At 44.0% G+C, this 23,383-nt stretch overlaps 3 protein-coding genes and 1 long non-coding RNA gene across 8 annotated transcripts in view; 2 read left to right on the plus strand and 2 right to left on the minus strand.

Annotated features, from left to right (window-relative positions):
• Window positions 1-10,969, minus strand: part of LOC110468063 (uncharacterized) — a 24,505-nt gene extending 13,536 nt beyond the window's left edge. The window contains exons 1-6 of the mRNA XM_085582382.1: window positions 10,856-10,969; window positions 9,400-10,592; window positions 7,718-7,810; window positions 4,045-4,128; window positions 3,224-3,450; window positions 1,281-1,379 (exon numbers count right to left, since the gene is read on the minus strand). Of these exons, the coding sequence (XP_085438508.1) occupies window positions 9,675-10,592; window positions 10,856-10,969 (1,032 nt within the window). The 3' untranslated portion in view covers window positions 1,281-1,379; window positions 3,224-3,450; window positions 4,045-4,128; window positions 7,718-7,810; window positions 9,400-9,674. The remainder of the gene's footprint in view (window positions 1-1,280; window positions 1,380-3,223; window positions 3,451-4,044; window positions 4,129-7,717; window positions 7,811-9,399; window positions 10,593-10,855) is intronic.
• Window positions 232-6,530, plus strand: LOC110468062 (ferritin light chain). Its single transcript, XM_021525627.4, has 3 exons — window positions 232-420; window positions 3,385-3,531; window positions 4,766-6,530. Exons 1-3 carry the CDS (start codon window positions 238-240, stop codon window positions 5,267-5,269), a joined length of 834 nt encoding a protein of 277 aa, XP_021381302.1. The 5' UTR covers window positions 232-237; the 3' UTR covers window positions 5,270-6,530.
• On the plus strand, window positions 10,807-14,518 carry MYOD1 (myogenic differentiation 1). Its single transcript, XM_021525628.3, has 3 exons — window positions 10,807-11,522; window positions 12,986-13,064; window positions 13,631-14,518. The coding sequence occupies exons 1-3, from the start codon at window positions 10,968-10,970 to the stop codon at window positions 13,879-13,881; spliced, it is 885 nt and encodes a 294-aa protein (XP_021381303.1). The 5' UTR covers window positions 10,807-10,967; the 3' UTR covers window positions 13,882-14,518.
• The window catches only part of LOC110468065 (uncharacterized), a 16,309-nt gene continuing 7,386 nt past the window's right edge, over window positions 14,461-23,383 (minus strand). The window contains exons 3-5 of one of the 5 annotated variants that reach the window (XR_014955562.1): window positions 22,295-22,438; window positions 19,240-22,167; window positions 14,461-15,912 (exon numbers count right to left, since the gene is read on the minus strand). This is a non-coding gene — a long non-coding RNA (uncharacterized LOC110468065). Of the gene's footprint in view, window positions 15,913-19,239; window positions 22,439-23,383 lie in introns of all 5 variants that reach the window. The other 4 variants (XR_014955561.1, XR_014955560.1, XR_002464989.4 and 1 more) reach the window with 4 other exon arrangements.

Raw genomic sequence — 23,383 nt, forward strand, 5'->3', positions numbered from 1 at the left:
ATTTTACGTCAGTCATGCATTATTCACGCTGTTTGCCGGCACCCGCGGGCTCCCCGGCATGCTCGGAGCCGTCCGAGCCCCGCCGCGCCTGCCCGGCCATGGCGGTCCCCGCCGGCCCCCCCGCATCCGCACAGCCCCATCCTCCTCCTCCTCCTCGCTCGGAGGGCGGGCGGCAGCGCAAGGTGTGTCGCAGGTGCCCGGCTATATCAGGCGGCGCGGCGGCGGCGCGGCGGCCCCATGGCGGCGCCGGCCATGGCCGAGCCGCGCTCCAAGCGGCCGCGGGTGACGCTGCCCGCCTGCCCCGCGCACCGCCCGCTGCCCGGCAGCCGCGTCCGCCACGGCTTCCCGCCCGCCGTGGAGGAGGCGCTCTGCGGCCTCACCGGCGCCCAGCTGGAGCTGCACTACTGCCTGCAGGCGCTGGTAAGGCACGGCCACGGGAGGGCACGGCGGGTGCGTGTGCCCCCATCGCCCTGCGCCGGCAGCCGCCGGCGGGGGGGAAGGAGGTGCCGGAGCCCGGCTGAGGAGGGTTTAGAGTCGGGCAGGGACGGCACAGCGGTGCTGTGTCCTGAGCCAGGGGGTTTGGGGGCTCTCCGGGCTCCCCGACCCGCCGCCGGCGGCGCTCCTGGCAAAGCCGCGAAAACAAGGAGGAAGGTCCGAAACGCGCGGGCTGTGAAACGAGCGCTCCTGTGGTTTGGGTAATTCACAGAGGGCCTTTTGCCTGGGAAAAAGGGACAGGAAGACGGGATGCTAACAGCTTTGAAGTATAACGCTTGAGTGGGCTTTCCCCCAAACTTAAATAGTTGCGTGCGGTTAACTATAGCATGTGGACGTTGAGGATGGCTTAGGGTTTCTTGCTCCACAGGCATGAACTTTGGACATGAAATCATAAAAGGTATCACGGATACCATGCCAAATTCATGCCAGAATTCCATCTGGCTACATTATCAAGTGTTAAGGCAAACATATAACTTAACAGAGATGTTAAAATTAAAAAATCAAAATTATCAATGCCATACCTTCTGATGGCAAGCATCCCCGGGGGAGCAACACAAAATATATTCAGTATATTCCCAACATCTTTCATTTGAGTTTGGTATCAAGTATAAGTTCAATGAAAATTTAAGTATGCAGTAAAACATGTTAAGCCTGTGGTAGAAAAAAGTTGTAGTGATTGGCAGCTAGATAGGATGGAGAAAACTCAGTTAGAAATTGACTGTGGATAAATCAAACCTAGAAATGTGAACATCCTAAATAGTGAATGATTGATATAAAAGATTTACCTTAACAGTTAAGCAGATGTGTTAACTTGAACTCCACTTGAAGTTGTGCTGCATACTTGCACTGAGGAACTGCTTATAAAACACTCAATGTTGGCTGTGCTGTCAACAGAAACAGGAATGAGTGACTTGAGGAAAAGGATTCTGCAAATAAAGCAATGAATGTTCTTAATAAAATGTTCCAGTATGTGCTTTCTCTTCAATGGTTTATGGTTGTGTGCATCTATGTGTGTCACAGCTTTAGGTTGTCCTAAAAAGGCCCTAAAAATATAAGAGAAAAAACTTGTGTGCTTAACATGTCTTCATTTTCTTTCTGAACACAGATGAAATGAAAGTATTTCCTATTTAAGCAGGGTAGTAGAGGAAAGCAGGGAAGACAATCAGAAGCAGAAGAACTTAGGAAATGCACATACTTGTTGCTTGCTCCTCCTAGGCAGACTTCAGGCAAACAGCTCGATGTGCAGTGATGTGTACTCTGGTGCAGAGCATGTCCAAGGGACAGAAGCTGTGCTGTGTTGCACACTCATATCCAAGGGACAGAAGTTGTGCTGTGTTGCACACTCGTGTCCAAGGACAGAATTTGTGCTGTGTTGCACACTCATGTCCAAGGGACAGAAGCTGTGCTGTGTTGCACACTCATGTCCAAGGACAGAATTTGTGCTGTGTTGCACACTCATGTCCAAGGGACAGAAGCTGTGCTGTGTTGCACACTCATGTCCAAGGGACAGAAGCTGTGCTGTGTTGCACACTCATGGTCAGGGTACCAGCAGATCAGAATGCTGTAGCTCCCTCTGTTTCTTGGCATAGCCCCAGCTGCTGCCTCTCATTCTCCTTACCATCAGAGCTATGCAGAACCAGTGTAACCCTGCTGGCTCTCCTTTGCTACCTGCCTGTAATACTCCTCTTTATGAGACAGCCATACTATGGATAAAATATTCTAAATATAAAAGGTATTAGATCTGTTAGCATAGTTAAATATGGCAGTGGTTTAAGTTGTTACTTTCCCATACAGAACAGAACAAGGCCAGCAGAGGATTTAGGGTTGTAATATTTCTGAAATTATAGAATGGCCTTGGTTAGAAAGGACCTTAAAGATCATTGGGTTCCAAACCCCCTGCCATGTGCAGGGACACCTTTCCCAAGACCAGGCTGCTCAGAGCCAGCTTGGCTTTGAACACTTTCAGATGGGACATCCACGGCTTCTCTGGGCAACCTGTTCTGGTGTCTCACCATCACAGCAAAGAGTTTTTTCCAAATACCTAATGCAAATCTGCTCTTTCAGTTTTACACCATTCCCCCTTGTCCTGTCAGTGCATGCTCTTGTAAAAAGTCCCTCTCCATCTTTCTTACAGGCTCCCATCAGGTACTGGAAGGACACAATTAGGTCACCAGAGCCTTCTCTTTTCCAGGCTGAACAAACCCAATTCTCTCAGCCTTTCCTCACAGGAAAGGTGCTCCATCCCTCTGATGACTTTGTGTTCCTCCTCTGGACTCACTCCAGCAGATTTATGTTCTTCCTGAGATGCCTTCCCAGGCATCTATTTATTAGTTACATCTAATATTGAAGGTGTATAGTTCAGTAGCAGTATCCATTATTTTGGACTACCATTGTCAATAATAAAGCTGATAAACATGTGCGAAGTTATGCTTGTTTTCTTTTTGGTGTTTGCCTCATCTTTCTCATAACTTTGAAAGCTAACTTTTGACTGGAATGCAGGCCTGCAGGGATAAATTTTATGTTCCCTGTTCTGGATTATGCTTAAAAAACAAAACAAAAACCCTCCACAAAACACACATGCTAACCATTCATAAATAAAATATTCTGAAGATCTTTTAACTGCTACTGCAAGCGTAACATCAGTACTACAGTTGCCTGATGGATATTAAAGGCTAGAAGGAGTTCTAATAGAAGTATAGATTTTTCATTTTATACTCTAACTACTCACTTCATTTATTGCAGAAATTGCATAAAGGTCTCCAAAGTGATTGTGCTTTGTGAACAAAACATCTTCCATTGGAAGGGTCTCCCAAGTTCTGTTAAGCCACATTCTGCTGCAGGTGAGTCCCATATCTGGCAAATCTTAACAGTCTTGTTTTGTGTGCTTAGGGTGAATATTTTGATCAGTCACATGTGGCTCTACCAAATATTTCTAAATTCTTCCTGCATCAAGCTCTGGAAGAGAGAAAAGCCGCAGAAGCATTAATGAAGTATCAGCAGGAAAGAGGAGGCCATTACTGCTCTAAAACCATCCAGGTGGGTAGTAGGCAACAAATTTTCAAGCAGCTGTGATCTGTTTAACTTACTGAATTATATTGTTGATACTTCAGATCTCTGCATTCACCCACTATTAGATTTCCAGATATAATTTATCCGGCATTCTTGTGTACAAAGTTTTGTTCTTCATTGTGATGCCTAGAAACTGTCAGACATAGAGTCCTAACTCTATGGGGTTGCTTTCCAGCCCAAAAGAATATGGACAGTTTTCCCCTTTTCTTTCTCTCAGCTGGATACTGCTATTTCCAGTATGCTGCAATGGATTATGAGTCCTTTAACTGTGCTGAAACAGCTCACTTGTCTCCTTCACACTGAACCTAAGTGGAAGCTTAGACATGACTAGCACCTAAGAAGGAAGGAGAACCATCCAGTTTGGGGCAGTAGTTGATTTCCTAAAGTACAGCTCATGACAGAATTTGAACCAAGATCTAACTTAGGCTTCCACAAGTGCAAAGGAATAACTCAAAAGTTTTCAGGAAGAAAATAACCCACCTTATTTAAGACCAAGATGCTGATTCTCCTCTACCAAATTAGTTGTTACAGAATGCTCTTCTTTGGTCCATCATAGCAGTTAAGCTGTAGAAAGTAAAAAGGCTATTACAAAAACCTTTCTGAATACTCAGTTTGCATAGAGGATCTTAGGACTTCCAGTACTTAAAGGGGACTACAGGAAATAGGGAGAAGGACTCTTTGTCAGGGAATGCAGTGTTAAGATGAGGGATTACAATTTTTAACTGAAAGAGGGCAGATGTAGGCTAGATACTAGGAAGTCCTCCCTCTTTACTGTGAGGGTAGTGAGACACTAGAAAAAATGCCCGGAGTAGTAGAGGATCCCCCATTACTGGGAGTATTCAAGGCCAGGTTTGATGGGCCTTTGAGCAGCCTGGTCTAGTGGAATATGGCAGAGGGCGGGGACAAGATGATTTTAAGGTCCCTTCCAACCCCAACCATTCTATGATTGGGTTTCCTGGTGTAAGAACCCTCTTTAGGCATAGCTGCTGCTATGTAAATCTGTTCCTTGAAGAAGTGCTTGGGTTCTACCACTTGTGTTTACAGCCTGAAAAAAAAAATAGATGCTCCAAACTGGAAGCAGCTGTTGCAAAACCCTAGTACAACTTTTTTAGAGCACTAGGTTAAGTTGCAGGAATCCATTGATGAATACAGATACATGAGCTGTTCTTTTGAGTAAATACAATTCTGTCTTTGTTTTCAGAAACCAAACTGTGATTATGCAGTCGGTCTGATGAAAGCCCTGGAACTAGCAATGGTACAATGGAAAACTATGCTACGATATTTTGAAGAGCTTTATGCCCTGAGTGTTGAAAATGCAGACCCTCATAGTGCAAGCACTATCAAGAAACAATTTATTGGGCCCAAAATCCAGAAGATCAAGCTGATGGGAGATCTGCTGACCAATGCTCGCAGGCTTGACTGTTCCCAGGATGGCAAAAATAGTCTTGGGGATTACTTTATGGATCGGCTGCAAAAAGAGTTCAGAACCAGCATAGAGCCAGAGTCCAGTGATCACTGCAGCCCCTGCCCACCTCTCCAGCAGTGCACAGGAGCTGCAGAAGGTCTGAAGCGACCCCAGAGAGAATGCTCCCAGCACAGAAATGGCATAGGGCCAATATATGCAACCATTCACTGCACCACGATGCTGCCACAGTGTAACAATGGCACAGGAGCAAAGGTGAAGCAGGGCAGGGAGGGCCTTTAATGCTCAGGCTGCTGCAGCTACAGGGCAGCTCCTCAGGCAGACCTGTCCTGAGGGTGAAGCTGGGACCAAAGCTCAGGAGACATGATGCTCCCTCCCTCCTCCTGCTTTACACCCCATTCCCTCATCCTTTGCTGAGTCACAGCTCAAAATCTAGCCTGTACCACTGTTAGCTTTAAATGATAGCAAGGTTGCCAGCTAGACTGTCACATTTATCTATGCAATTCTTCCTAGAAGCCAAAAGTTCTTAAGCTTCTCCTCTCTCTTAAATGATTAATAGGATCAGTTAGTGCAAATTATTTTATGAATATATATATAAATTTTATTAAAACAAATAAAAAAGAAATCACTGTACCTTTAGTGCAAGGAAACTTTTACATGGCAGAAAATCCAAATACTAGTTTTATATTACTGAATATTTTATTTTACTATTCAGTATTTAAAATTACTAACAAGTATAGTAAAATAATGAACTTTTTAAAAATACTTGTTCAAAAACAATGGGTTTTTTGTCTTATTTCTATCATAGTAGCAATTTAAATAAGTAGTCTAATGAATTACTGATCAGCTATTTCTGGTGGTATACTTCAGGATGAAGGATACAAACATTTCCTCAACAGTGGGAATAAGAAAATGTGCTGATTTCTTTATAGCTATTTCCTAGCTGCCTTTTCTCATCCTCAGAAAGTAGATGAGAGAGAAATTAGGAGTTCTCATTAGATGAGAACTTTAGAGGTTCTAGGGCATATTTTGCATGTGTCACCAAAGACAGTAGCTTTGTCCAGACTTAACACAGGATGATTGCTTTAATTATGATACAGAGCCCTGTCTCAGCTAGCTCACTAAAGGTATTACTGTGGCACTCCTGCTACTTCTTATATTCCCTATTTGGTTCGAAGTAGGGGCATGAGATCCTAGTGAAAAAACAGCACACTTAACTAGAAGTGCATCAAAGAGAATGGCTACTCATTAGTTTTGCCTTTCAATTAGGGCAGTGTCAGTGAGCTTGGTTCAACTGCAGAGGTGTCCAAATTCCTCTCATTAGTCCCCTACCAGAGTGCCTCATTCTGTAGCTTGGCTCCCAAGGTCACCTAAGAAGAGCAACTGGCCAGATCAGCTGCCTGCAGTTAGGGATTTTTTGTCATTATATACATCTTTTCTGTAGTTGGCATTTGATTAATTGGAAGATTGCCTCACACTTTTGTGTACTACTTTAGCTGATACTCCTGTTTTGCTTAAAAATAAATTCAGTTCTATGTCTGCATCTCCAGTGTATTCCTCAATTCACCACCCAGGCATGCTCATGTTCTTCTCCAAGAGATTTTGTATGTGTACAAAACTGTGCCAGTATTTTTTTGCATCTGAGGAAGTTGTGCATGATGGAAGAGTATGACGGAGTGAAAATAAATGCCAGAAAACTGCATTACTCTAAAAGCACTGCATAATGAAACATTTTTAGTAAACTCTGATAGAGCTACAGTAGCAATTAAGTAGCAATTTCTGCAAAGCCCACCTTCTGTTGGTGTTGTAACATGGGATAGAAATCAATGTAATCAATGCAGATGTTTTCCCAATCTTTTCTGTGAATGTGGTCCAGCTTTGGGGTGGGGATGGCGAACACAACTACATTAAAACAACCTCTGTGTTAATCCATAAAAATACTGCCAAGTGCCACAAGAATGGCTCAAAGCACTTTTAAAATCATGCTAGATTTGCCTTTGTTGAGATTGCTGATCTCTAATACAGCAGGAGTCTAAAAGATATTTCCATCTGGGCTAGATTCCATCACCCATCCTCATGCTGAGCATACCTTATTCAACAATTAGTTCCACTGACTGCAACTCAACATGAATAAGAGCAATGGAATCCATCCCTCTCAGTGTTAAAATACAGCTCACTAAGTGTGAACAGAGCAAAGCTACTAACTGAATTCTAAACTAGTGCTGTATAAAACTACTTCATGTACTACTAGTAATGTTTGACCTACTTGTACAACAACCTTCACCTTTTAAAAGCTGATGACCCGAAACGTAGTTACAGCTTCCTCCATGGCTTACAGCATTTAACAAAGTCCAACATAACAAATAATACATCTTCTAATTTTTTCAGAGCTAGACTTACTTGACTCTTATTTTCCCATGAAGTAGTGCCATGTCTGTTTCTCAGACTTCTCATGTTCATCTTCTAAACAAATGTATCCACATACTCTGAGGATTTAAGTCTTTTTCTCTCCCTTTTCCTTTGCCAGAACATGTTCTGGGCCTTTGCCTCTAAAGACAATTCTGTTAATTCCAGATAAACTCAAAATCAGCTGTTTCCCCAGCCTCTCTCCTCCAAAAAAGAAAAGATAAATCAAGCAATTACTGCAGATAATAAGCTCTCCTTGTCCACATGCTGCTTCTGCTGAGGGGGCATACATGCTTGTGAATATGGTCTCAGATTTAACAATACCTGTCAGTTGTGTACAGGATGAATCTATCCATGTTTTTCAATGCAGGAAGTACAATCTGCTTCTGCCTTCCCAGCTTCCTTTTCAATCACATCCTGAAAAATAATATACCAAGGATGAATGTAGAATAGGTTAAGGGAAACAGCTCTTATAGAAACTTTACAAATTCTCTGCTGAATGCTTGTTGAGCCACACTCTCTGTATCTGTACTACCAAAGCAGTGCCCAAACATTCCACACAACCTGGGAAAGCTCTGAATAGCTAGTGCAGCACCAGTACCCTAAACATAGCATCCAAACTGGAAGATCAGGAGAGACCTAATCTTTACAGAAATTATGATTACAGCCCCAGAGGCTTTCAAAGAGGTTTAACAATGGAATCCTTGTAAATGCTTGCCATAAACACTACCTATGGTTGCCTGCTCTCAGAGTGAGGAATGCCCTTGAAAATCTCCAAGTGGAGATTGTTCTGTCCTTCATCCTCTCCACTGTGGCCACACAAAACTGGGAAGAGCATCTCAGGGTTTGTTCTTTGCAAGAACGTTTTTTTCAGGACTCACTGTACATGGCAACATCTTTCTGGACAAACATGTCTTTGGGAATTGCACTGGAAAGTAGATGTTAGTGGTGGCACCAGTAGGGAATCACAGAATCATAATTGTTAGGATTGGATGGCATGTCTGGAGACCAGCATGTCCAAACCCAAAGGAAGGTGTCCTCAAGGGCACTTTCACTGAAAGACTACTGTGTGGAATTCACTTGGTGGTCACAGCCTTCTCCTGACCTTTTCACTTGAAGGAATTCATGCACTTGAGCCCACACTCATGGGCAATTGTTGGCAAGTTCTCTGTAGTTGCCAACAACTGCCAAAGAGTGGGGCTTTGTCCAAGCCCCACTGTTTGTTACCACTTTGCCCAAGGTAATCCCTACTCACTCAAGTCCCAGAGTGTCTTTTCCTGGGGTCACATATAAGCTACAAACACACTAAGGCAGAATAGGCTATAATAATGACTAAAGATTAGGTAAAATTACATTTTTCCAAAAATTAAGCCAATGGTCTAGAGAGAGTTTAAGTGTCTTGAGTGGGTCACACTGCCAGCACAAAGCCTTCATATCCCATTTTACATGTTCAGTTGTTACAGCATAAATCTCTTTCTCATTTAAATGTATTTTACATTATTGTATACCTTGCACTATTTTCAATACAAATTATTTTTACTTTGTTAGCTGTTCAATAAAGATTTAAAACCAACTATCTTTATTGCTTCTGGATCAAAGAACATCTGTAATAACATTGAAATGTCTCCACAAAATTGTCACTCTGCCTTTCAGAAACAGCGGGGAGATACATTTCTAAATGTGTAGGGGTGGCCAGTAGCTGATCTCCCTCCTTGGGACATATTGCTTTTCACCATTGGGTACTTTGAAAGAATGAATTTCTACGTATAGCTTTATCTTTAAATAAAACTTTTATCTTTTAGACATACTGAGAGAATGCCATTTACAGTTCTAATCTTGGTCTGTACTCAAAGATATTTAGGCAAGTAGAAAATGGGGAGTGCAATTTAGGAATTTTTGCCAAAAAACAAATCGTGTAACAACAAAAGAAGCCACCATCATGACAGTCCATCTGAGAAGTCATAGGCACAGGGACTGGGAATTGATCATTGACAGATGTTTTTTACCTTTTGCGATTCTGTCAGTCAGCCCCTTGTCCCACTGAAAACAGAGCTTTGCTGCTGATTTTGAATGAGCTGAAATTTTGCCAACATTTATAACTGCAGAACAGAAATTATTTTTAGCTTTTGGGACATTAAATATATGCAATTCTATTTTAATCATTAAGTCAGTGAAATCACATAATTGAATTACTGAATTCCTCTGAGGAGAACCTAATTTCTCATCTCAAATGATACTCAAAAAAACAGAGTAAAAACTCTGTCACCCTTGACAGACGTTACTAAAATGGGATGCCATTTCCCCAAGCTCCAAACTCTCCCGCTGCTAGAATATAATCCTTCAGCCGTCCAACTGCAGCGCAACCGCAGCAAAACGCCACGGCGCGACCTGAGATCCATCCCTCCCAAGGCTTCCGAGTGAAGGCGAACAGAGCTGGAAGAGGAACCCGGAATGCCAGCGTTCGCAGGGGTTCCCGAGGCAAGGAAGGCAGGCGCACCGCGGCCACGGCGGCGCTTCCCGCTGGGACAGGCCCGCAGCGCCACCGGGCGGCCGCCACCTGCCCATCCCGCCGCTGCCCGGTGTCCCCGCGTCCCCTCTGCCCGCACCTCCCGCCTCTCCGCCGTGTCCCCGCGTCCCCTCTGCCCGCACCTCCCGCCTGTCCGCCGTGTCCCCGCGTCCCCTCTGCCCGCACCTCCCGCCTGTCCGCCGTGTCCCCGCGTCCCCTCTGCCCGCACCTCCCGCCTGTCCGCCGTGTCCCCGCGTCCCCTCTGCCCGCACCTCCCGCCTCTCCGCCGTGTCCCCGCGTCCCCTCTGCCCGCACCTCCCGCCTCTCCGCCGTGTCCCCGCGTCCCCTCTGCCCCGCACCTTCCGCTTCTCCGCGGTGTCCCCGCGTCCCCTCTGCCCGCACCTCCCGCCTCTCCGCCGTGTCCCCGCGGTGTCCCCGCTTCCCCGCCGTCCCGCACGGCCCCTGCTGCCCGCGGTGTCCCCTGGAGCCGCCCACCCCCACGAACGCCCCCGCAGTAATTACCCTTGTGGCCGTGGAGCCGCGGACAGACCTGCCCAGGGGCTGGGGGCTTTTTCCCTGTGAGGAACCAGCGGAGCCGCCACCGGTGTGTTCGGTGCGTCCCCCCGGGCGAGCGGCACCCGGCACCTTCGGGCATCGGGGCGGCTGCTCTCCCCGGCGCGGCGGCAGGGCGGGCTGCTGAGGCAGGAAAAAACAAAACCCGGGGGAAATGTAGCCCTGCGCGCATCCGAGCGCCCGGGCTGCCGCTGCCCCTGCGGGACACCGCGCCCCCCCGCCGCCCCGGCCCCCGACCCGCCCGGCCGCGCCCCCCGACCCGCCCCGCCCCGTCCCGACCCGCCGCGCCGGGGGGCTCGGCCATAAATACGGCCCCGAGTGGCGCTCCCGGACCGGCGCGGCTGCGGAGGGGTCGGGGCAGCAGCCAGCGCTGGTGGCCTCGCCTGGCAGAGGCTGCGAGAGTCTCGGCTCGGCAGAGCAGCCCGGTGGAAGGCCCCTCCGTCCGAGCCCCTCGCTGTCCCCTCTGGCCTGGCCGCTGTCCCCTCTGCCGCCCCCATGGACTTACTTGGCCCCATGGAGATGACGGAGGGCTCCCTCTGCTCCTTCACAGCCGCCGATGACTTCTACGATGACCCGTGCTTCAACACGTCGGACATGCACTTCTTCGAGGACCTGGATCCGCGGCTGGTGCACGTCGGGGGTCTGCTGAAGCCCGAGGAGCACCCGCACCACCACGGGCACCACCACGGGCACGAGGAGGAGCACGTCCGGGCGCCCAGCGGGCACCACCAGGCTGGCCGCTGCCTGCTGTGGGCCTGCAAGGCGTGCAAGAGGAAGACCACCAACGCCGACCGCCGTAAGGCTGCCACCATGAGGGAGCGCCGGCGGCTCAGCAAGGTCAACGAGGCCTTTGAGACCCTCAAGCGCTGCACCTCCACCAACCCCAACCAGCGCCTGCCCAAGGTGGAGATCCTGCGCAACGCCATCCGCTACATCGAGAGCCTGCAGGCCCTGCTGCGGGAGCAGGAGGACGCTTATTACCCCGTGCTGGAGCACTACAGCGGGGAGTCGGACGCCTCCAGCCCCCGCTCCAACTGCTCCGATGGCATGGTGAGTGCCCCAGGGAGGACTCCCTGCCACCAAGGTGCCCTGGACGCTGTTGGTCCAAACCTGAGCAGGGCAAGTCACCTGCCCTTCCTATAGCAGCTGCCTTCTGTACCTCCCCAGGCAGAAGACAAAGTCCTTTCTCGTGCCTTGAGCACTCGCGGCGAAGGGAGGTGGGGTCCCCACATGACAGGAGTTTTGGGAAAGAAGAATCTCATACACATTTTGTTCCCTGGGATAAGAAGTTAGGCAGGTTCCCCATGTCCTGGAGGAGCCAGGGAAAAGCTGCTGGGGGAGAACTTTGGGAAGCTGCCTGGAATGGGCACCCTGGGGGCATTGCCTGTGATCCCGTAGCTCCTGAGGCATCTCTGTTTCCATCTTCTGCTGTATCATTACCTTTGAATCCTCTAAGGACAGCAGAGAGCAAGGGCCCTCTAGGACATGGTAGTTACACAGGAACTGGTAAGAGTCTGGGTTTTGTTTTCTTCCATTCATCATTACAACAGGAGGAGTGTCTAAGCAACAAGAGTTATTTTTCTGGACCCTTAAGAAAAAGATTCTCCATTTCTCTTCTCTCACACTTCATCCCCTCCATAGATCTTTACAAGCAATAGGAAGGAGAATCCAGGCTTTTTATCTTGATTGTACATTATGGGCATGGGAGAAGAAGGGTGGGTGCCAGAGAGGGTGTCTCACCCCCACATCTTTTGGCTGGGGCTGTAGGTTCAGCCTCTGGTGTGACTCTGGGCTGGTAGGATGCGGTGACCAGAGTCCAGGACAGCTCTCTGGATAGGCCATGAACTGCCCTTTCAGACCAGAGATTGCTTTTTGTGCTCTGGTGGGGATAGTCACTACTGAGTTGTGTATCTGTGATTATGAAAGACTTAACACATTGGAGAGATTTACACAAATTATTCCTCTTCAAGATACAACCTCTTTTAATAGAGGAATTTCATTGTGGATTAAAGTATTGGAAAAAAAATGCATTAGTCAATTTCATAGAGCACTTTCTATATGAAATGGAAATGGGAAGAGAAACTGAAGGAAATACAAAGGAACAGGGTAGACTGAGGCTTTTAAAGAGGAATTCATGTTTAGAAAAATCTTTAAAAACTAAATTAAAAAGACAATTCACATTTCACACAGGTTTCAGGACACTCAAATCTCTCTGTTGTAAACGAAAGATACATGAAGGGCTGTATCTGATCAGAATTCTGGAAAGCCTCATTCATTTGTAAAGCTGCAGCATTCGATGCAAGGGTGATAACTTTCCTTTGGAACAGCTGTGCCACATAAAATATCCTGGGGTGGACCCCCTTCTAGCCATGTTTTTCCTTACTCAGAGAATCTACAACTTGATGGCATTCCAGACAGGACTGGAACGATGGCCAGAGCCTGAAATATGAAATTAGATGGTTCCTGGGATTTGGGTAAAAGTCTGATCTCACTTGGATTTTTCTCCTTCCCAGATGGAGTACAGCGGGCCTCCCTGCAGCTCTCGCAGAAGGAACAGCTATGACAGCAGCTACTACACAGAGTCCCCAAATGGTGAGTACATGCCCTAAGGGCAGTGTGAAACACCGAGACAGAGGCAGGCAGTGCAGCAGCTTTCCTGTGCCTGCTCCCTGTCCAGCTGGGCTGAGAGAGAAACCTGCCTTTCCAGCCAGCAAGCCATTGTTGCTGGTAGAGGCACTGCATTTCTTCTAGGTGTATTTGCAAATATGGGGATGTGTTATATCTGTATTTCCCATTTTGCAAATCTAACAGTTGGATAGAAGTATGTTATTCTCTGCAACTAATTTCAGCATTATCCATATTCTACATGAAGACTTTGTACTCTATCATTGATCCAAATTGGAGTAATTTATGACTGATTTCAAATCTGCTCTTCCCTTTCTATGGACTCAGTGAAGCCTTAGATCCTCCCTTTCCCCAGAGCAGCACACTGTGGTTGGACCTCTCTTCCATTTCGAAATTACAATCTGTTTTCTGATAATTGGTGTCCTTCACCACTACTCATTTCCTCTGAGTCTTCACATGCCCACAAATGTGTAGTGCCCACTGATGTTAATTACCCACTGGATAATCTGAGCACCTTTTTGTCTGTTTTTCAGATCCAAAGCATGGGAAGAGTTCTGTTGTTTCCAGTCTCGATTGCCTCTCAAGCATTGTAGAGAGGATTTCCACAGATAATTCCACATGCCCTATACTGCCTGCGGTGGAAACTGTTGCTGAAGGGAGTCCCTGTTCCCCTCCAGAAGGAGTGAGCCTGAGTGATGGTGGAGCCCAAATTCCTTCCCCCACCAACTGCACCCCACTCCCCCAGGATAACAGCAGCAGCAACCCCATCTACCAAGTGCTATAAGGAGCCCTCCAGCTGGACTGCACCAAAAACAATTTGCTCCGTTTGGCCTTGCTCAAGACCTGCCTTCTAAGGTTGAAAAGACTTCTTAAGACTTGTTCCAATTCTAAAATATCACTGAAAATTCCTTCAACTATCTAACTTTGCAAACCTATATCACTTCAAAGTACACATAGTTATTTATTGGTTGTTAAACTAAAGTTATTTAATACATCTAGAGATAAAATTGTATACCATGAAATGGCCAATACTTAATCTGGGCTGTGGGGAATAGGAAGCTGGCTCTTGAATGTGGAGGAAAATAGAAATCTACAGCAGTAGTGGCATGACAGATCCTTCCTATTACTCCTGTTCTGGCCAAAATAAGGTTGTGGACCATTTTTTATAAAACTTTTGTATAATTGTAAATAAGAGTTGCTTTCCAAAAAAAAAAAAAAAAAGAAAAAAAAAAAAAAACCTAAAAAATAGTAAAATAAATAAATTTAAAAAAAAAAGCCAAAAATTTAAAAAGGGGAAAAATTTAAAAAATATTTAATATTGCTTGGTTTGTTGTGTCAAACTTTAACTTTATATATTTATACGATGTGGTTGCCAAGAATGTTTTCAACAGTATTCTAAATAAAGACCCTTATTTATAAAATCTGTGGTGTTATCTTGACTTTCGTTAGGGCTTCTAGAATTACTAGTGCATTTAGGAGTGGTATTAGATCTCTGCCTTGGCAGGAAGAAGATACAGGCTCTGATTCAGCAAAGAAATCAAGAACATGCTTCAGTTGCACTACTTTGCATAAATATGCTGCTGTCAAAGGGTCTCCTTTCCTCATATTCTGTTGTGGTCACTGCTAAACCTAAACATCACAAGTCATTATTAGAGGAATCAATAAATAAGCATGTTTCTCCTCCTGCCCTCAAAATTTACAATTATATTGTAGGACTTGATCTTACAAAGATGTGTTGAAACTAAGAACCACAAAAAAATTAGACTCTCCAAATTCCAGTGCAGCTACTGAAACCATACAAAACTCACGAAAATGTACTACATTTTTGGACAAGTGTTCACATTTTTCATTCAAGTTCTATTTTTCGAGTGTTGATACCAAGTTCATGTATTCCCAGGTATTAGAAACTAATTGCAAAGGAGTTTTTGTCATAAAGTTCAAATTAGAGATCACAGTTTTCCTCAAGTTCAAGTTGGAATGTAGGCCAAAGATAGGCAGTTTTAATTTGGATTTGAACTTTATGCATCTCTGGCAGCACTGCTCCAGGGATTTGCTTCTTGTTTAGAGCCTCTCTAAAAATAACCAGTGGGCTCTGTTTCATTCAGTATCTATGTGTAACCTTGAAAGTTGGCTGTGCAACTGAAAAATGTTAAGCCCTGAGCTGGTTGTCATTGGAAAGAAACAATCAGGGCATTTCTGTGCATCTGGACAAGAATAACCAGCAACTACAAACTGTTTCTTATCACATCCCTATGCTTTATAGATTTTGTAGAAACATCACAGTAAAATAAAAACAAAAAACACACTGAAAACCAATCTAGGTATCGTCATCATCCCTAAATACTTCGATGACAGACTAGTCATTGTATTCTCTGTTAGGTGATTCTTAAAGAGGGAGTTTGTGCAGCTCTTACCTTAATCAGAAAAAAGAAAAAGGGAACAGCTAATTCTAGGGAATGTCTCCCACTCCTTTTATCACGTATGGCCTTGAAGATCAATGTTCTGTGGAGAGGAGAGGAGCAAGCTGCCATGTGTTGAGCAGAACAATGCAGTTGCTTCTCCTTCTTCCTGGGGCAGTCATGCTCCAAGCTTGGTGACTTACCTGAAGCCAGAGGGGCAGGGATGGTAGCAGCCATGGGTATTCCTTCCTCATCCGTGAGCTTGGGGTCATGGTGGATGATAAATCAGTGCCAAGGCACAGGACCATTCTGTGGAGCAGCCCAGGCTCCCATGGATCAGAGGAGACTCTGAGGCAGGACTGGCCACTCAGCATCTTCATCAAAGTCCAACTTTGTAAAGGTCTCCCATTGATTCACTGTGGGCAGAAAACACTCCAGCCTGTAAAGACTGAGCTTACCCCTTTCATTTTTCCATTAAAAATAAAAATCAAACTAATTTGAGAATGTGATAATTCATACTGTCATAAATCAGGAGGGTCCCTACTAAGATTGGAAAAATGGCCCAGGTTAGTTGGAAGTCTGTATCCCTTATAAAAGCTAAGCAGAGACAGTTGCCTCACAAATCAGCACATCACACATCATCAATATAATTTGCATTGCCTTCAGCAAACAATCAGGTCCACAATGCAAAAGAGCCAAAATAATGCTTTTGTGAAATAATATCTTTTAATCCCCATAAAAGTAAAAGTAACAATTTTACTGCCATTAAATGGCAACCAAAAAGTGTTTTGGCAGCTCAGGAATAACAGAGGCTCTGGACATGCTGGCAGCACAGAGTTCATGCCTGCCTTGCTTGCACCCCACTTCTGAGGGACACAATGGGGGGGTACCTGGTTGTAGGGCTGGCATGGCAGAGTGGGCACAGGGCACTTGTGCTCAACAATGTACATACAGTTCCATGTGAAGTCATGTATATTGCATTTCACTGATTTATTTTAGCCCCCGAGTTTCCACATACTGATGTTAATGTTACAACAGAGAACAGGCATTTAGCACATCCTAAAATAGATGGATGGATGATGAAGAAAAAATATTCATAGGTTTCCTATGCAGAGGCCCTCTTTCTCCCATTGATGTCAGTGAGAAAAGTTCACTGGACTAAGGCCAAAGGGCATCAGCACTGGTAAATACATGTTTAGGTTACAAATATATTTATTTCTTTTACTTAGATAAGGAAAATTGTTCCCCTGTGCCATTTCTTCCTGTTTATTTCTATGGTAAGAAATATATTTAAAACAAAGCCCTGTGCATCAAGAGAACAGCATGTAACTGATAGAAATATAGCCCAGTCTATAAGTAAATATTTTAGTAATATATAGTAATATTTGTAAATACTTATATCAAATATGTAAATATTTATATAGTAAATATATAGTAATATTTGGATTCAGAGTTTTAGTTTAGTTCTGACACAGTCAAGGAGCATATGCAAGACTGATCCAACATTTGGTTCTTAAACTGGGTTCTTGAAAATGAGTTTAGGTATTTAGGGTTGATCCTACAAGACAAAGTGCCGCCTACCTTGGTCTACAGAAACACTCCAGCATAGGCTCTGAACACACACTGCTAGTCTGAAAGTTTATATCACACAGGTTCAACATGATGTTTCCTGAGGAACACTGCCTCCAAAGGCAAAGGCATACAGATACAAACAAATAAAGGAAAGTAGCTGTCTTCAAACATAATGATAACTGCACATTTTAAGAATGTTTGGTTTGATTTGGTAACTTAAGAAAGTGCTGCTTGACAAACCCAGCATTACTGATTTATCTCACTCAAACCACTGCTATGGAAAAAGTGAAGAGGAATAAATTTATACTTCACTTACATGCGAAAAGTGCTCTGATTTTACATTTCATCAGATCATTTGCCAGTATGAGAATGAAGAGGATCTTTTTCCTACTTTCAATGTTCCACAACAAAGTGCAATAAAATTGCAAATTTTATGTTAACAATGTTAAACACCATTTCCTGTATTATCATAGCAATACTGCTACAGAAGTATTTCACATAGTGAACATTCAATTTTAGGTAAAAGATATATGAGCTATTCTTGGTAAATGTTTTCCCTTTAAAAAGATTTTATTATCTGTATCCAAATATATTAAAGAAATATTAAATTGGCAGTTGCTTCACACCAGATGCTGCTCTTCTAAAATGACTTGTCATTTTCAACTCAAGATAAAGACCTTAAAAAAACCCCTTGGAAGTGGACAGAAAAGCAGTTTTCATTTTACATCTTATATTGTGCAGAGATAATTGAAAGGTTCAAAGTGTGCAAAGGTCCAAAACTGCCATCTTCAGAAGAATTACATCCAAAAGAGACAAGGAAACTTTTTTACCTCATACCTCATGAATGTTAATGAATGGATTAATTAATATTCCATTTTTGTTTAAAAATTTCCTTGAAATCAGTAGAAATATTTCCAGCTTCAGTAGGAATATTTTCAGACTACTGCATACAACACTGTCTGGGATAGTGTTCATGCAGCAGTGCAAAGCCAGGACAAACTCCCTGCTGTGACCCTCTGCTCGTGCTCTGGTCACTGACCCATTTCTGTCACAACGCTTTCAGATGTGCCCATCCCCCTGAGCACAACCCTCTGAACAAGCTGCCAGGCTTTATTGCTCACCTGATCTTGAAAGTACCATCCAGAAACTGCCCCCACAATAGTGCTGAAAGCCTACAACAGCTCCTCAATGAGTGGCTGACACGGAGCCTGCGATAGCAGGAGATGGCATGAAGGTCATTTCACACAACTTGCGTGTGGCAATCTTGGCTTCACAGGCAGTAGGTAAAAAGGCCTGTGCAGAGTCAGAGTGCAAATCTCTGACAGCACAACCTGAAGATCATCTTGGGAGGCACATCCAAGTGCCTCATCAAGCGCTATTTACTATCAGCTCACCCTCCCTCAGCCTTTCAAATCACTGGTTTTCTTGTAAAACTGTTGAACAGCCATAACCTCCTCTCCTTGATGGATGCGGCATGCTCCCTTCTCCACAGGCTTGTTGCACAACTGGGAATGTCATTAAGTGGAGACCTTTCCATTTTTGACATTTCAGGGCTAATGAGGGAGGGGATGGTCCCTAGCACAGTAGAGAAGAGCTATCAGATAGTCTTTTCCCTCACAAGACCCAGCAGGAATGAGGAACATGTCTGACAGAACTACGAGGAATCCAGAAATTTCCCTGTGGACCCAGAAACCTATGTTTTGCATACACAGCCACTTCTGAATAAAACCCTTAACATTGTAAGCTAATGGTGAAAACTGATCTATCCTGTAACCATGGGGTGATGGAAAACCTCAGGGGTTTCCCAATAATACAGTCAACATGGCACAGAACTCACTTTTTGTTTCTACAATACTAATAACTTTTAATCATCTACAGGCATATTAGCAACATCAACAATTGTGCTATTTTATGTAATACTCAATGTATAACCTCACATTTATCAATAGCAAGGCAAATACTGTAACTACTTATTAAAAACTTACTAAAAACTCTAACAGACAATAACCACTTAATCACATGATTAAGGGAGGTTGCAATTTTCATTGGAATGTTGTTTTTATTTTTTTTTTTTGGGAGTCTCAGCACAGCTACCACCTAGTGCTGCATATCCATGGCAGTAAAAGGGGTGCCCCAATCTCCACAGTTCTCCCTAACCCACCTGAACTGACCTTGAGCCTTTTCTGGTTCAACAGCCACATCTGCTGGGAAAAAATTTAACTACATTTCTTCCTGAAATCATCGCTTGGTGAACTCCATGTTCTGTTTTATCATCTTTCCATAATGTAAGGTTTGTTGATGCAGAAACAGCAAAAATATTCACAGTCTTCAGACAGCACCTGGAGGCCCATACACTAGGAACATCAAGAAAAATATATTGGAAATACCAGTTCCTTCCCTACCAAGAACCTCCTACAGAAACAGAGAAAAAAATTGTAAGAATAATATTAATAATGTAAGAATAATAAGAATAATGGTTGGGTTTTGGCTTTTTTACTGCTAGACAAATTTTGGGGCACCACTCTGATTTTCTTTAAGTGAAAAATAAAGACAAAAGTAGGAAGAAAATGGAAGGTGTTTGGATGCATTGTATGGCCTGTGCTGAGAGCAGTGGTCCTGAGGCAGACAGGCTGCTTGCCAAGAAGGCAGGTGAGGAAGATCAGAGGAACTGCAGATGACAGCAGGATCACAATGACATTGTCTGGTGACAAAGTCCCTCAGTAGGGCGCAAATCTTGGCCACTGGACCAAGGGAGGTGATTTTCCTCTCTACTTTGGCTCTAGTGTGATCCCACCTGGAGCTGTGCCTCCAGCTCAAGGCCTCCTCAGCACAGAAGGGATATTGACCTGTTGGAGGAAGTCCAGAGGAGGCCATCAAGATGATCAGAGGGATGAAGCACCTCTTCTATGAGGAAAGGCTGAGAGAGTTGGGTGTGTTTAGCCTGGAAAAGAGATAGCTTCAGGGTGACCTTCAAGTACATGAAGGGAAAATACAAGAAAGATGAAGAGAGGCTATTTAAAAGACCATGTTGTTATAGGACAAAGGAGAATGGCTTCAAACTGTAAAAGAGTAGGTTTAGATTAGCTATTAGGAAGAAATTCTTTACTGTGAGGGTGGTGAGGCATTGGAAGAGATTGCCCAGGGAAATTGTGGGTGTTCCATCCCTGGCAGTGTTCAAGGCCAGGCTGCATGGAGCTCTGAGCAACCTGATCTAGTAAGAGGTGTCCCTTTCCATAGCAGAGGGGTTGGAACGAGATGATCTTTAAGGTCCTTTCCAACCACAACCATTCTATGATTCCCTTTATACTTTGGCCACACAACATTCCTTTATTTCACATCAATGCTCTGCTTCTGAATCCTAAACCAAATGAAGCAATAAATTTTTTGTTCTTAATTTTTTTACTTGCTTTTATGGCACCTGTGAGTTTCCTGAGGCAGGAACCTAGACAATCCACATTTGAGAGCTGCTGCTTGCTGCAGCGTGAAAGTACACTACTGAACAAGCAGCGTGTAGGCTTTTCTCCAAGCCACCGGAGGGCAGCATTTCCATGTAAAACAAGACTTAGACATCCTTTTTTTTTTTTTTTTTTTTTTTTTTAATGTACCATACATTCCTTTTTTTCCCCCCCTCACATCTAACTCTCTCAGCTCAGGTAGAGAGTATCATTCCATACCACAACAACTGAAATCAATGAGCCGAATTTCTACTCAGTGTAAATTCATCAGTCTTGCTGGCAGTTGACACAGTATATTGGTACCCTTAGCTGTTGGGATTATTACAGCAAGTACAAGCTCATGGTTTGAATTTAGATGCTCAAATATGCATTTTCATGGAAAAGCTACAGGCTTTTGTGTCTATATGGCAAGGCATCCTGATATCTGGACTAAAGTTTGGGATGAAGAGCATCACAGAGCAAAGCATTTATACAACAGCTTGTCAAGGGAGACCCATTCTTCATCCAGGCACGTAATACTCTCATTACAGATTTAATGCCATAGAAATACAAATGGATGCAAGGGGGTTCATGTGTCACACGTGTTCCTTTGTATGGGACAGGTCACACTTACATCCCTTTGTTCCCTTTGGAAAGTAAGCGTGGTATGTGCTAGGCACTCATGCTCTACACTCTCAAAGGCTGTCCTCTGCAGAACTACACACTTGAAACAGCTTGCAGTTGAAAGCCAGCTGCACAAAATGTAGTCCCAAACACGCTTTTCAAAAGCTTCACAAATACCAATTACATTAAGCGATAAGAAAAAAAGCAACAAAGTAATGTGCCTAATTAACAAAGCTAGAGATGGAGCCAGCCACTTGGTTTGAAGTACTTCCAAGAGAGACGTTAAATGCAATGGTCAGGGCAACTCTGGAAGAAATAAATTAACATGCTGGGTTAATATTTCAAGCTCTGTGGGAGTAAAAACTGTGTGAGGTAAGGGGAAACAAAGGTAAAAATATCACAGGGTGCTATTCTGTCTGTTTGTTTGCCAAGGACACTTTAGTTTTTGCCATTTAGTATTCTTTATGGCACGCCTGAAATTATGTAGGAAGACATAAAAGTGTCAGCATTGTGTCACTGGCCTTCCTAAATTTATCTTTTACCCACCTGTTAAATCTCAGCTCAAGGTCAAGAGAAAAACCATTTTGAGTGAATGGACTATGAGATAGACACATTCATGAAAAATATCTTAGTAGGGCTCTTTTATCTTTAGTACCATCTGCAACAACAGCTTAAAAGATTCCCCACACCATAGACAACAATGGAGTTTTCTTCTGGTCCTCATAAATACGAAATGACAGACAGCTGCCTGGTCCCAAATTTTAGATACCTGTGGTTGGGAAAGCTCAGGCCATCAAAAACTCTCAAGTTCCAGCAAGGAGGGTGGCTTGAATCCATTCCAGTACTCATCTGTTGGCAGCTGTTTCCATCTGCTCCTTCTTGAACCATTCTGCTCGCTCCCCAGGGAAGAGCAGGAAGATTGTCACGCAATGAACTTGCTTGTTGTGAGCTGGCTGCTCATGTTTTACCCCAATCTGTCATCTCACCTCATCTGCTCTCTGGCCTCTTTTTGCCATAAGAATTCTGAGTTCCGCTCTGCACCTAAGGGGAAAAATAAACCCCAAACCAACTATTCCTCAAATGTGGGTGCCAAAACATTATTCCTTCTTTTAAATACAAATAATTATTGTGAGCAAGAGATACAGAAAAGATTGATCAGATCACTTACTCCTCACAGCTGAATTACACAGTGATTCCTGCATGTATGTTTTGCAGCTAAAAGCGTCTGGCATACATTCACTTTGTGATGAGGGCAGACAGATGCCCTTCAAGCACTCCATGATCATTACCTGCAGCCTTTTTTTGTTTGGTTCTGTGGTAAAACACAAAATGGAGAGGGAGGGAAAAAAAAATTCTATTTTAGACATCAGTGGTTATGTTTCCAGACTTGCAGCTGAGCCTTTAGGAACTTTGGTTGACTGAGCAAATGTCTGTGCACATTAAGGCTTCTCTCTTAATTTGTCCCATTGCTATTTAATGTACTTGTTAACTTGATATCTACACATTAACATTAATTGGCCAGACTAAGCAAAAGATTTTATTTTTTTCTTAACCAAGATAATTAGTTTTATATTTTCATCTTTGAAAGTTTTAATTTATGCTTTGATATATTTTCTCTAGCCTGATTTTCAACTGGACCAAATCCTCTCTAATCTCTTGGGCATTCAAAACTTTCAAGTGTACCTGAAAATGCAAACTTCTGCTCAGAAGATCTTTTTTTTTTTTTCAGTCCCAAAGTACCTGAAAGTACATCCCTAAGTATAAACAGTGTTCTGCAGATCCTATTCAGCCTAGGGTTCAGAGGGGAGAAATAATCAATAAGAGAAGCAATACAACAGAATATGGAAACATAGTTGAACAAGATTCCATTAGTAACACAAATGCAATCATATGGATTTTGATCTGGCCAGAATTATACATATTTGTGGTTATATTGATTAAAATACCTCCTAAGGGCTTTACAAGCATAAGCTCAGGAAAACTGAGAGTAATTTCACTGACTTGCCCCATCACCTTTTCTGTGGTGCACTGTCCTTTGCAGCATGCATGTGTCTGTTTGGATTAGGCCGTGGTCAAACTGGGCACAGCAGCACTTCTGCATGGAGACCTTTCTGTATAATGAAGGCTTCTGAAGGTGCTTGGCTTGATAAAGCAATTAAGAAACATCTCTGCCCACCTCCTGAATTGCTACCATACAAAACACCATTTTCTCCACTTTTTAACAGGCAGGATAAGCTGGAGAACAATTTCAGAAGGA

Source organism: Lonchura striata, chromosome 5 (assembly GCF_050655825.1).
Source record: "Lonchura striata isolate lonStrDom1 chromosome 5, ASM5065582v1, whole genome shotgun sequence".
In the NCBI taxonomy this organism is placed as follows: Eukaryota; Metazoa; Chordata; class Aves; order Passeriformes; family Estrildidae; genus Lonchura; species Lonchura striata.